The sequence below is a fragment of the Brassica oleracea genome, chromosome C7, assembly GCF_000695525.1.
Source record: "Brassica oleracea var. oleracea cultivar TO1000 chromosome C7, BOL, whole genome shotgun sequence".
Taxonomy (NCBI): Eukaryota; Viridiplantae; Streptophyta; class Magnoliopsida; order Brassicales; family Brassicaceae; genus Brassica; species Brassica oleracea.
In genome coordinates this window covers 4,354,252-4,368,677 of record NC_027754.1, presented here as the reverse complement: position 1 = coordinate 4,368,677, position 14,426 = coordinate 4,354,252, and the positions used below count along the sequence as shown (strand labels likewise).

General features: G+C 44.2%; 1 protein-coding gene across 1 annotated transcript; it reads right to left on the bottom strand.

Annotated features, from left to right (window-relative positions):
* Nucleotides 1-2,769: 2,769 nt before the first annotated feature.
* LOC106302404 lies at nt 2,770-3,219 on the bottom strand. Its single transcript, XM_013738920.1, has 2 exons — nt 3,148-3,219; nt 2,770-3,054 (listed from the first exon to the last, which is right to left on the bottom strand). Exons 1-2 carry the CDS (start codon nt 3,217-3,219, stop codon nt 2,770-2,772), a joined length of 357 nt encoding a protein of 118 aa, XP_013594374.1.
* Nucleotides 3,220-14,426: the final 11,207 nt, after the last annotated feature.

Sequence of the window (14,426 nt, the reverse complement as noted above, 5' to 3'; positions counted from 1 at the left end):
AACCAAGGTCCATTTCTTGTTGTTGAGAAGCGCGTAAGGCGTTCCCAAACTTGATCTCTCATTTCTAGTACATGGTCTCCATAAACACACGTCATAAAGACTTTTATTCCATCAATGACTGCCTCAATGTCAATCATACGGTTATTCGAAAATAAAACATTAACCTGAAATTCATCCATAAAAAATAAAGCTAATCCTCCGCTGAGCCCAAGTGGCTCAACAGTAAACAAATGATCAAATCCTAAGTCGGCCTGAATGTTTTGCAACAGCAGCCTCCTATTCTTCGTCTCAGATAGAAACACAAGTCCTGGGCGATGCTTCTGACACATCTCCGTAAGGGGTCGAACTGTGAGGTCGTTCCCAATCCCTCGACAGTTCCAACTGATTGTCTTCATGGATTATGTTGTGATGGGTATTTGGAACCCATCAAACCAACACTCTTTGACGCACCATCTCCCTTAGTAGAACTAGATCTTGGTCTCCTTGAAGAACCATGATGACCCACACGGCCATGTCTATCGCTATGAGCAGACGGAGAACCTCGACGGATGAACTGTATTTTCTTATTATGAATGCCCAATGGAGCACTCCTTTTACTCCCACTCTTTTTACTTTTTTGCTTGCCGTGAGATGAAACACCTACTTGTGTTTGATTCTTTACGGCTTCATATTCCATAAGATCAAGTCCCAACAAGTCCTCATCTTGAACCGCAGACTCCAACCTTCCATCCCCCTGACCACCCGTAATATCCATGTCTGATAAAGCCTCAATAACCATCGCGTCCTCATTTACTACTGAGGTATTAGGCGAGAAAGATAGCTCAAGAGCTAGCTCTTGGGAGCGGTATGTGATGTTTTCAGTCGAAGGGACCAACACACGAGACGGGGTTACTATCGTACTTGCAATCTTTCTCCTCTATTGTACGATCAGCGCATCTGCATCCGTTGAGTTATGACTAGCACTGTTGCTGCGCATATCTTCCCTCTGCTCTACCGTTGGAACCTCCTTTCCTCTGCTCCGCGTTCTACCGTTCCACTGTTGCTGCGAGTATCTTCCTCCGGTACACCATCCTTCTCCTTCTCCTTCCTCCATGGCTGTTCCTCTCTATGTTTTGCACGCCAAGTAGACACCTGCTTGCGGTCGTAATGACCAGAGCGAGTCCTAGAGCTGCCATTCCGGTTTTGCCTCTCATCTATAGCTCGTATAACTCTATCAGTCTGGCGATTGTTCCTTTGATAAACTTCTGCTCCATATCGTGGTTGATAGACCTCCCTTCCATGTTTGTGACTGTTTATTCCATCTCGTTCATTGTATCGATCATGGGTTCGATGGAGACGATAACTCATCGTATATGACATATGAGACTGACCATTGGAAGGCTTATGATCCCTCAGAAATGGCTGATGGTTAGTCTGCTCTTGAGGCAGTTGAACTCGAGCAAAAACATCAGTCCTCGCGTTCTGGTTACGATCCATCAGGGCGTTTACCACCGAAGGACAGTACCCTTTCTCGTGTGTAAGTGAACCACACGTTGAGCAATGCTTGAATAACATTTCATATTTAATCTGAATTGTTACTTCCTCCCCCTCAGGAGCTTGAACTTTCATGGAGAACTTAGGAGGCAAACGGGAATCAATGTTAATAAGCATCCGTCCCTCAGCCACTTGGATTGAATCAAGATCAATATGACCAAGTCTTCCGCCTATGCTCTTGAGGTTGTTGAGATTCCACAAGTGTAGTGGGATACCAAACAACACAACCCAAAATGGGATGGTCCAGGCGTAATCATCATGAATAACAGGCTCCCATCGAACCAGCACAAACATACAATAATTGTAATGGAACGGGCCCTTACTCAACACCAAGTTTAAATCATCCTCCAAAGTGAAGTTGAAAAGGAAACGTCCATTTCCCAAGTCATTTGCAGTAATGCGATCTTGCATACCCCACTGCGATGGCATTGATTGGAGCAGCTTCTCTACATTTTGTTTTTTCGGATTCAAAATCTTCCCAATGAGAGACATTCAAAACTCCTTTTCGACCTGACCCTCATCATCTGCAGTTAACAAAACCGGGTCATCATCATCATATTGGATTCCATTTCCTTTTAAATCTGCCATATGAACAGATCTATGCTGAGACAGTGGTCTCATTTTGAGCAGATTGATAAGCACTCTCACTAGATTGAACAGATCAAGGGATCATGAACCGATCGTGTCGATAATGATCGTACACTCTCACTAGATTGAGGCTGCGCTGAGAACGCATGTGCGACTGTAAGAAACGCTGATCACCAATGAAACGGGATTGCTACGGCAGAGGCGAGACGACAACGCTGAAATCATGCAATCAGATGAAATATTGTCACATACTATACGTTATCAAATGAAGAATATAACATTTTATTTCTTATACATATATCAATCATACACGCAACAAAACCAGACTTAAGCCGTTCAATTAAATTGCATCTACCCACCACCACTAATATAAAATAGTAAAATTGATATTTCTCGCACCAATGATCTTCAAATTATCCACTATAGTTTTTTTTGACAACAAAAGCTCCATATTTTTATTATGAAGATTCCAATCAAGTGGTGTCTAGCACCAGCCAAGTTGGGACCTCAGAGTGTACATGGGAAAAGCAACAACCACGAGACCTAGCACCTTTCGCAAGGTAGTTAGCTCGGAGGTTCTTAGTACGAAATACAAATGATATGGAGCAAGAAATAAACTTAGAACGAAGATCGACAAACTCATCAATTTCAGCCATTAGACTTAGGCCATTCTTCTTCTTCCTCAATTAGCTTAACCAGTTGCAGGCAATCTGATTCAAACACCATCGAGATGTGACCGAGAAGTAGTGAGGATTTCATGGTCCATAGCAGAGTATTAAACTCGGCATGTAAGGGGGACAATACTCGGTTAGTAGCAAATGAACCAAATATTGTGTTCTTATCCTCCTCCATCACGAAGCCACCACCGTACCCGGCATCATCATCTTTCCAAGATGCGTCAAACCTGCAAAACGGTCTCAATGATGGCGAATCCTGTAATACGGGTAGGGGGTTCTGTCATCTACCTCCCGCTTCTCTGGTACTACATGCGCCAGACTCCAGCTAGCAGCTTCCGAAGTCGCTAACTGGAGAACTTCCAGTGGCGTTGAATCCTTTCGTTCGAAGACCTTGCCATTGCGTGCTTTCCACAGGAACCATAGGATCCAAGGGATTATAGCTAAACTCTTGTCAGGCACGTCTTGTTTTTTTTACTCTGTTTAGAAGGTAGTTGAAGTTGCTATAGATAGAGGAGCTCGGGAACTCCCCAGAGTGAAAGATGCATCGCGAGAGCCCAGGTTTGTGTGGCCGGCGGACATTCAAATAACATGTGGTTTACTGTCTCGTCATTGTGCCCACATCTTTGGCAGATACGATCTGAATGGCAATGCCGATCAGTCAGTCGACTGCAAACATGAACACAATTCGATAAAGCTTGCCACATGAAGTGCTTTATTTTACGCGCTGTATTGGTAGACCACACTTGGTTAATTATCCACTATAGTTACATGTGTACTTTGTATTTATGAGATTTGTTCTATATGACCATTAAAATAGAGCAATATACAGTATGTGAAGCTCTCTCTTCACCTCAGTCTTTTCCCAACTTATTCTTTGATTTATTAAAACCTTTGATCACTGTGGTATTGGTTCCCCTTGAGGTCAATTTAATAGCTACGGAAATGGCCTTAGGTGTTACCAAAGACCGTCGGTTCTAATCCTATATGGCTAGTGGCAGTCCCAGGTGGCATTCTTCATCTCTCAGTGCTGAAGCTACAATTAGTGATCACAGTTAGTTGTGACACACACTCAAGTAGTATTGCTGTTGAAGGAGGGTTAATCTTTACACATCTTTTCTTCCTTCTTATGAAGGTTTTTTTTTGATAAGACTTCTTATGAAGGTTTCTTTCGTTTTACGGCATCTACTAAAGTTGTTTTTATTGCTCTCTTTAGTTTTATGTCCCAAATCTTTTGACTTGAACCTTTTTAATGGAATGATTCATTGAAAAAATAAAACAGTACCTTATTGCATGTTTTGTGTGTTTGATAAAAACTTATGTGCTATATGAATGAGAAAAGTGTATATTTGTGTGACAAACTATTACATCACCTGTACAAATTATTACTTAGCTATTTGGTGAATTTTAGATACTAAGATTTGTTTTCTTCCTAAAAATCTCACGAATTCTTAATATGAATTTTTTTTTATGGGTGGTATTAACTGCTAAAGACTGGGAGCCACGTTTCTCTCTCTCTCTCTCTCTCTCTCTCTTGTGATAAAGTACGATTAGGGTTCTTTTGACATGTCGTCACTGTGGTCAAGTGAGTCCCTTCCGGTTCCTATATCCCAAGATCCACCAGATCTTCCACCTTCAGTCCCTCTCACCATCGTAAGATCCGACCCTCTTTCCTTTGATACTAAGCTTCACAAATCCTCACTCCTAGCGTCAATTCACAAATCCTTCATATGCTGAGCGCTTCAAGTCTTCGCTTTGTAACCTTCGAAGAAACTTGTCTTCGTCGTACTTAAAAGATGGAACTCAAGTAGTCCAAGCTCAGACCTCCGTTCTCTTACTATTGGTTTTGTAGAAGCCCATATGCATAGGGTTTAGACAACAATCTTAGCAGAGATGGGTCAAGGCAACACCGTTACCAGCCCAACATGAAGAAACCGTGAGAAAGGTATAAATATACATGCTCGTGAGGTGATTAGGGTTTATAACGGCTGTAACCTGCAATAGAAGAAACACAAGAGCAATAACATTAGATGCTACGAAGAAAGCACAAGGAGAAAGGAGACAACAACACTATAGATAAAATAGCTTAGGCCTAAATATATTTGTATATATCCTAGTTGGTGTATTCTTTAGCTTTAAGCTTTTAATTCTTGTGTACCCTAAACACATTGTGATTCTCAAAGTGCCCTAGCACTAGCAAAAAACCCTGTTCATCAAGAAAGAACCAAACACATTGACACTAAGTTTCATTTCGTCAGGGATCTAGCAGTAGCAGGTGATGTCAACCTAAACAAGATTCATACTACGGTCAATCCAACTGATTTCCTAACTAAAACCGTACCTGGTAAGAAGTTCTAGCTTTGCTATGAGCTTTTGAACATCCACTGATGAAGAATGAGACCCTCCATATAACTCTAGTTATGTACAAAAGGTCATAGAAACTGATGAAAAGAGTGACAAGTAAGGTTAATCTCATGTTAGAGTCGATAACAAGTTCAGTCAAGGAAAAAGTCAATAGACTACAAGGAGAAGTTGACGTATCTGGATTCAGCGAAAGCCGAGAGTCCGAGGTGAGCTGAATCGTGAATAACCGGAGATGAAAAATGAAAACAAGATCCATCAGAAGCTCCTTGAACAAACAAGCTAATGGGTTAGTTATACGGATCTAAAATCAGGAAAGAGAAACATGAAAGAAGGCAGATAGACTCTTACCTCAGATCGTCAAAGGGAGACAAGGAAATTAGCCGAGATTACGGTGTGATATTCCCCGGAGATGGTGTAAGGCTAGCTGGAAAGAACATGCAAAAAGAAGCAAAGTAAGAATTGGTAAAAATCTTTGTTGGGGTCAAAAACGGATACGACGAAGTTAACATCCAAATATCTGTAAATATTAACATGAACGTTTTTACGAAAAGTATTCTTCGTAAAGATTACTTTTACGAAAAGTCTTGCGGTGAAATATTGCGTTAATCTTGGTTCATTCATCGAAACTAAAGAACACGTTCATGAAACATCGGAAAAGATGCAAACAAGGTCGGCACGTAACGACCGACCCGCGAACAAACCGGTCGCTACGTAGCGACAAACCCGAGAACGAGTCGGTCGCTACGTAGCGACCGACCAAGCCTCTCGGTCGGTCGCTAAGTAGCGACCGATCCGCAACGAGTAGGTCGCTATGTAGCAACCGATCCACAACGAGTCAGTCGCAACAAGTCGGTCGCTACGTAGCAACCGACCAAGCCTCTCGGTCAGTCGCTACGTAGCGACCGACCCATTATCTCTCTATTTCGAAATATATAGATATGATATAAAAACAAATATATATATATATATACATATATATATATATATATGTTTATATATAGTTATAGATAATAACTTAGGAAAAAGAATTCGAACAGGACATGGTGGCTACAACCATTAAGGCTTGATTCGTAAGAATTCTATAGGTAAATGATTAGAACATGACTTGGTGGCTATAACCATTAAGGCTTGATTCACAAATAATCCTTGTTGGGGTCAAAAACAGACACGACGAAGTTAACATCCAAATATCCGTAAAAATTAATATGAACGTTTTTACGAAAAGTATTCTTCGTAATGATTACTTTTATGGAAAGTCTTGCGGTGAAATATTGCGTTAATCTTGGTTCATTCATCGAAACTAAAGAACAAGTTCATGAAACGTTGGAAAAAGATACAAACAAGGTCGCCACGTAACGACCAACCTGCGAACAAGCCGATCGCTACGTAGCGGCCGACCAGCGAAAAAGCCGTTCGCTACGTAGCGACCGATCCTCAACGAGTCGGTCGCTACGTAGCGACCGATTCGCAACGAGTCGGTCGCTACGTAGCGACCGACCAAGCCTCTCGCCAAGCCATTCGTTTGGTCGCTACGTAGCGACCGATCCATAGCGGACCCGGTCGCTACGTAGCGACCAATCCATCGCGGACCCGGTCGCTACGTAGCGACCGAACTGTCTCGGACATCGATCAACAGGTACGACCCAAATCCGTGCATTCTGGTCTATTCCTTAATGCTAGCTCCTATGTACCGTAGCCATATAATTTCTAACTCCCATCGATTGGAGTTATCACTTAAACTTTACGATAAAAATCGCAGAAAGTTTAGTTTTATGGATAAAAATCGTAATAAACGTTTCTAGTCGAATACGGCCCAAATTGGTCTAAAACGTGATTAGAAACCCCACTTACGTTTTTTTTAAGGAAAAGCCCATAGATACTATGGTGGTTTATACTTAGTCCGTAAAAAAAGATAAATGTCAAAATTCCGCGGATAATCATGAAAATCAGGAAAAGTGGAATATCTCCATTTTCGAGTTATGACCGCTTAAGGGCAGGAAGGGAAAAGCTCAAACCGACATTGGAGGGAGTATATAAGGAGTCCTAGGCGAGAGGCACAAAGAGAGAACTATTTCAGAGAAAACTTAGCACTTAGAGCATTTAGGCAACTTTTCGTTTTTGTTATTTCGAGCTGCGACTCAACTAGGTTTTGCAGTCTTAGGTTGTTAGAACTAGGAATCTCGCCGACAGCTCTCGCGGATTTGGAATAAAAACCTTTCTTGCTCTCTTTTCGATTCCATATATTTATTTCTCATCCATACTTTCGTGTTCTGATTGCTTGGTGTGTGGTTTAGCAGATATTCGGGATCTCTGGGAAATTAGAGTTTTCTTAACTTTCCTAATTACAGAAATCGACAGTGCGAATTTCGGTTCCCACAGTTTGGCGTTAGAGGGAGGGGGACACGGATTACTCTAATTCATAGCCGTAAAACGCCCAATCAGATATGACGATTGACGATGGAAAGAACATACAAGACTTGATCAATACGGACGTCATCTATTTTAAGGGTAGAGCACCGGTCAACCAGACCAAACCTCGTAACGACCTCCTTGTCCTCGAGTTGACGATTCAGAACAGCGACGTCGCGAGAATCCTAATCGATACTGGAAGCTCGGCTAATATTATTTTCAAAACACCCTCGAAAGGATGAAGATTGACCCGTCCGAAATCTCGGAAAACCCTAGCCCGCTAGTAGGACTCTCAGGGGAGACCACTTTGGCTCTCGAGTATATTAACCTCGTAGTCAAAGCTGGAACTATGGAAAAAATTGCGGAGTTCCTAGTTGTCGACAGACCTGCGTCATACAACGTAATCATGGGCACACCATGGTTGAATCTTATGCAGGCAATTCTATCAACGTACCATCTTTGCCTCAAATTCTGAACCCCTCGCGGAATCGAAACAATCTGGGGATACCCGAGGGTATCACAAGTCTGCTTCGCCGCAGAACTAAAACGAAAAAAATCAGATTCCGAGACCACTCCTAGGAAAAAGTTGGCCTCCGACAAAAAAGCCCAAGAACAAGATTTGGCAGAACTCTTCTGGCAATTGCGGAAAGCCAAAATTCTAGAAGAAAAGCGCGAGCCAACCTACGAACCCATGGTATCAGTATGTCTTGACGAAGCATTCCCCGAACGATGCGTCGAAATCGGACTAAGCTCATAACTTGTCTTAAAAAAAAATCTCCACGCATTCGCCTGGGCTGCGGAAGACATGCCGGGGATTGACATCAACATAACCTGCCACGAGCTGAATATCGATCCAAACTTCAAACCAGTCAAACAGAAAAGACGAAAGTTGGGACCTGAACGCATTAATGCAGTCAACGACGAAGTCGAAAGACTACTTAAAGTCGGGTTGATAACATAAGTAAGGTACCCGGACTGGCTCACCAATCCTGTAGTGGTCAAGAAGAAAAACGGGAAGTGGCGAGTCTTCGTTGACTTCACTGAACTTAACAAAGCCTGTCCAAAGGATAGCTTCCCCTTACCGCACATCGTTCGATTGGTCGAAGCGACAGCGGGAAACGAACTCTTATCCTTCATGGATGCTTTTTCGGGTTACAATCAAATTATGATGAACCCTGACGATCGCGAAAAAACTGCATTTATTACGGATCGCGGGACTTATTGCTACAAAGTGATGCCTTTCGGCCTCAAAAACGCCGGCGCAACTTATCAACAACTCGTGAACCGGATGTTCTCCGAACAAATCGGTAAAACTATGGAGGTCTATATCGACGACATGCTCGTCAAATCCCTCCATGCAGAAGATCACGTGTCTCATCTTGAGGAATGTTTCGCGCGACTAAACTTGCACAACATGAAGCTTAACCCGGAAAAATGCAGATTCGCCGTAGCGTCGGGGGAATTCCTCGGGTATCTAGTAACGTACCGCGGAATCGAAGATAATCCAAAATAGATCGGTGCACTGATCGACATGGCTTCACCCAAAAACAAGCGGGAAGTACAGAGATTAAACGGGAGAGTCGCAGCACTTAACCGATTCATCTCGTGATCAACGGACAAATGCTTACCTTTCTACGATATCCTACGGGGGAACAAAAAATTCGAGTGGTCAGAAGAGTGCGAAAACGCTTTTCAACAGCTGAAATACTACTTGGCCACTCCTCCGGTTCTTGCAAAACCTGTCAAAGGAGAACCCTTGTTCTTATTTGTCGTAGTATCGGCAACGACTGTAAGCGGCGTCCTGATCAGAGAGGAGCGCGGTGAACAGAAACCCATTTTTTACGTAAGCAAAACTTTGCTAGATGCTGAGTCGCGATATCCGCTAATGGAAAAATTAGCATACGCAGTCGTAACCTCGGCACGAAAGCTCCGACCGTATTTCCAATCTCATACGATCGTCATCCTCACGACCTTCCCTCTGCGGACGATTTTGCATAGTCCGAGCCAGTCAGGAAGACTAGCCAAATGGGCAGTCGAGTTAAGTGAGTACGATATAGAATGCCGACCAAGAACGAGTGCAAAATCCCAAGTACTAGCAGACTTTTTGGTAGAGCTACTGACGGGAACCATGACTAACAAGGAACCAAATTCAACATGGGTCCTTCACGTCGACAGATCGTCATCAAAGCAAGGATCGGGAATGGGAATTCGCCTCACGTCACCGACCAATGAAATCCTAGAACAATCGTTTAGCCTAGAACTTCCCGCGTCCAACAATGAGGCTGAATACGAAGCGTTCATTGCAGGGCTACGATTTGCTCACGAATTGAAGATACGCAACATCCACGCCTACTGTGATTCTCAGCTAGTCGCAAGTCAATATAGCGGAGAATACGAAGCAAGGGATGAAAGAATGGATGCATATCTCAAACTGGTCCGAAACCTAGCTCAAGATTTCGACTGTTTTGCTCTCACGCGAATTCCCAGCTCCGAAAACGTCCAAGCCGATGCTCTCGCGGCCCTTGCGTCAAGTTCAGACCCATGTCTTAAAAGAGTGATTACGGTCGAATTCATTGAACACCCGAATATCGGACCACCGGTCGAGACGACGATGTAGAGGAGATCGCGGTACAGCCAGAAGAGAGATCTGAACAATCCCACTACGGCTGCGATATGCCATGGCTAGAAACGATTCGAGCCTACATCATCGACGGAAAATTACCCCCTGAAAAATGGGCAGCCCGCAAAATCCAAACCCAAGCCGCGCGTTGCGTGACGGTCGACGGGGAAATTTACAAGTGGAAATTTTTCAGACCGCTCATGACGTGTTTGGAAGGAGAAAAGGCGAGAAAAGTAATGGAAGAAGTCCATTCTGGATCCTGCGGAAACCATTTCGGTGGAAGGTCACTTGCAGTGAAAATCAAACGCCACGGATCCTACTGGCCAACGATGATCGGAGATTGTGAGAAATTCGCACGAAAATGCGAAAAATGCCAAAGGCATGCTCCGACAATCCGACAACCAGCAGAACTTCCCTCACATCACCATATCCCTTCATGCGCTGGGCAATGGACATCGTCGGACCCCTTCACAATTCAAAGCAAAAGCGTTTCCTCTTAGTCCTTACTGATTTCTTCTCAAAGTGGGTGGAGGCAGGGTCATACGCAAGTATAAAAGATGTCCAAGTCGAAAGTTTCGTATAGAAAAATATTATCTGTAGACATGGAGTTCCTTACGAGATCGTAACTGACAATGGATCACAGTTCATCTACACCCGGTTCGAAGCATTCTTCAAAAAATGGAAGACACGATTAAACAAATCAACTCCCAGATATCCACAATGCAACAGTCAAGCCGAGACAATCAATAAGACCGTTATGGACGGACTTAAGAAACGCCTAGACGCAAAAAAAGGAAGGTGGGCAGAGGAACTTGAGGGAATCCTCTGGTCACATCGCACGACCCCAAGACGAGCAACGGGAGAAACGCCTTTCGCCCTCGTGTACGGGAAAGAATGCATGATTCCCGCGGAAGTCGAATTTGCCGGGGTCCGAAGAAGATTACTGCCTGAACAAGAAGAGCTCAACAACACCATGCTCCTGGACAATCTCGACCTCATCAACGAAAACCGAGATCGAGCACTCATCCGAATTCAAAATTATCAACACGCAGCCGCAAAATACTATAACTCCAACGTTTGAAATCACCGATTCAACGAAGGAGATTTAATTCTGCGCAAATTTTTCCAAAACACTGCTGAGCGAAACGCGGGAAAACTGGGAGAAAACTGGGAAGGACCCTACAAGATCATAAAAGTCGTCCGACCAGGTTCCTACGAGATAGCCAACATGCAAGGTGTAAGAATTCCAAAAATTTGGAATGCAATGCATCTAAAAAAAATACTATCACTAAACAAATCGCTTAAAAACCACTGAACTACGAGACGGCTTGATATCTGAAAGGGGTATGTAGGCAGTTTGTCGGAAGACAAATTCACCTATCCACCTCTCTAAAAAAGGGGGGAGTGGGTACGTATACGCGTACTCGTATACTCATAAGTTCAAAATATCTGACCAGGCTTTCGATATTTTTGAAACTTTTCTACCTTACAAACCGCACAATCATCTGCGATTCACAAATTATATTCGATTCCTAAAAGAACACACAAATTCACCAGTCACTAGGGAAAAATCAACCTTTGGCATTGCGAGACGTCACAAAAACGCCTAAGAAACTATTTCCCGCCAGACATCGCGTAGACGAACTCCTGGTCTAAAAAAAAGGAACTATCATACGCATTAACATCCTCTCAAAGAAGTACTCTTCGCGAAGATCCAGACGATAGTGTCTAACACCAAGTTCGTTGCTTATCACATCAAACTCCCAACGTCCTAAACAGACTAAGCCATCTCGCAAAGATGACTCTCATACATCCGACACAAGGGTAATAGCGCTATAAAAGAAATCCGAAATTTGGTCAGCACTTCCAGGAGACATAAAAATTGTCCTTGGAGAGATGCTCGATTTCAACCAGACAAGTCATATAAGCCGAGAACCTGTCGTGGACTTTAAATCAGTATGGAATCAGGTCGAAACTGTAACGAGATACGTAAGTCGAATTAGTCATCGCACCCCGTAAAACCAGAAGTAAACCTAGTTCTTGCCCTAAACCCAGCACACTGGTCTTTAACATCTCAAGGCATGATATCAAAGATACGAGATCCTAAAGCATGCCTCTATGCTTATATTCAACGTCCTCAGAAATCCCACGAAGTTAAAATTTTGCGGAAAGTTCCCTAAACGAGCCAAGAATATAGCATTCCACTTGGGAGAAAGATATGAGATGACAACTCATAAGCTTCCTTCTACTTCATCCACTTACTCACATAAACACAAACTGAATATCCATTCGTAAAAAGCCGCAATACGGCAGGGATTCAAAGCCACAAGCGGCCAGTCCCAAAACATAGACACCGCCATACAAGGCCGTAGCAAGTACTAATTCATAACAAAAAGAAAATAATGAAAATCTCTCAAGCGAGATCATAACCTTGATCGTCATCTGAAATCTAAACCTCCCCTTCACCCATCGCCTCGTCCAAGTTCGGAGCCGCACCGCCTCCGTTTTCCCCGACCACAAGATCTTGCCCCTCTGGGTCTTCAGAACACGTCGGGAGGAAACACTCGGACCTTAGATCGGCCAAGACAATGTCGAAACTTCCATCCACGGTCGCCACCCTTGCAAGCGGACAACCTGGCTTCCTCGGCCTGCAAGGAGAAAGGGGTTTCACCCTGGAGTGCCTGAACCACGGCCATCCCACCATCGATAGTCGCCAGGGCCAAATCCCTGCTGCGAATGCACTCGAGGGAGCCCAGAAAGTCGAGGATCTTCACCAAACGGGCCTGGAACTCAACGCGGAGTGCATCCTTGGCCTCCTCAACTGCATGGCTCGCCGACCCTTCACCACTTTTAATATGACGCTGAAGTCGACGTACCTCCGACGACTTGGTCTTCTTGGCCTTCTTCTCCTTAAGCAAAGAACTCGCCATCTTCCCAAGGTCCCTCTCAAGCTCCCCGATCTGAACCTCGAGCTTAGACACCTTTGCGGAATGAGAATCCTTGAGAGCTTTCAGTATGGCTCCAGACACAGACAGTCTGCCCTGCATCTCGGTCAAATCTCTCGCAAGACGACTGACCTCGGAACCGCATTCGCTGATCATCCCATCAATCAGCGACACAAGCTGCGAGATGAGGTAAAACAATTAGAGATGCGGAGCAAAACAGGGCTAAACAAGACCTCACTCTCTAAGAATAAAAAGCCAAAGTGAAGAACGGACCTTTCCGCGGAGTCCTGACGCCAGATTCAATCCTTCCTGCTGCGAATATTCCCCGTTGTTGCCCCTGACGCACTTTCTCTTGTGGCCCTTTGGTTGAACAACCGGAGTAGCTAGGAGCACGCAATGCCAGGACAATCTCCTTCCTAGCTGGAGGAGGAGGCATCGACTCAGTGGCCTTTTCGTTTCCCTCGATGAGAATCGGAGTCGTAGACGATCCAGAAGGCTGCGCCAAAGCGTCTGGCACGAACTGAACGCCCGTTTCGACTTGCGCTCCCGTACCTTGAGGAACCTGAACCTCGGGTTCGTGAGTCAGAGCGATGACCAGAACGAAAGAGGACGGGAGATCGGCGTCGGCGTGGGCCGTTTTCTTCTCAGCCTTACGACGAGCCATCTTCTCTCGGAAAGAGAGGAAGCCGGCGACACAGGCCGGAGCATTGTCAGAAGGGGTCGACTCCGGCGCCTGGGAGGAGGCCTCAGCCATCTCAGCATCAGAACTTTTCTTGTCGTTTGGAAGGAAGACATCTTGAGAGCTAAAGTGAGAAAAGAAGCTAGAGAGAGTTTGGAAAGAAAGAAATGCGTGAAGGGAATGAAGGATGAGAGCTCACTACTTATAGAGGTAGGAGTTTGAGATTTCGATTTATATATATGTATTTCTTCATCAATATTTTTCCGCGGAATTTTTGGATATAAACTTCGTCCAATAAGCCTATCTTGCCTAACTCGCCAAACCGCACTCTAGAATCTCGTCGCAATCCACGATTCTAACGGGCTGGGGGGCTAACTGTTGGGGTCAAAAATGGACACGACGAAGTTAACATCCAAATATCCGTAAATATTAACATGAACGTTTTTACGAAAAGTATTCTTCGTAAAGATTACTTTTACGAAAAGTATTGCGGTGAAATATTGCGTTAATCTTGGTTCATACATCGAAACTAAAGAACAGGTTCATGAAACGTCGGAAAAAGATGCAAACAAGGTCACCACGTAACGACCAACCCGCGACCAAGCCTCTCGGTC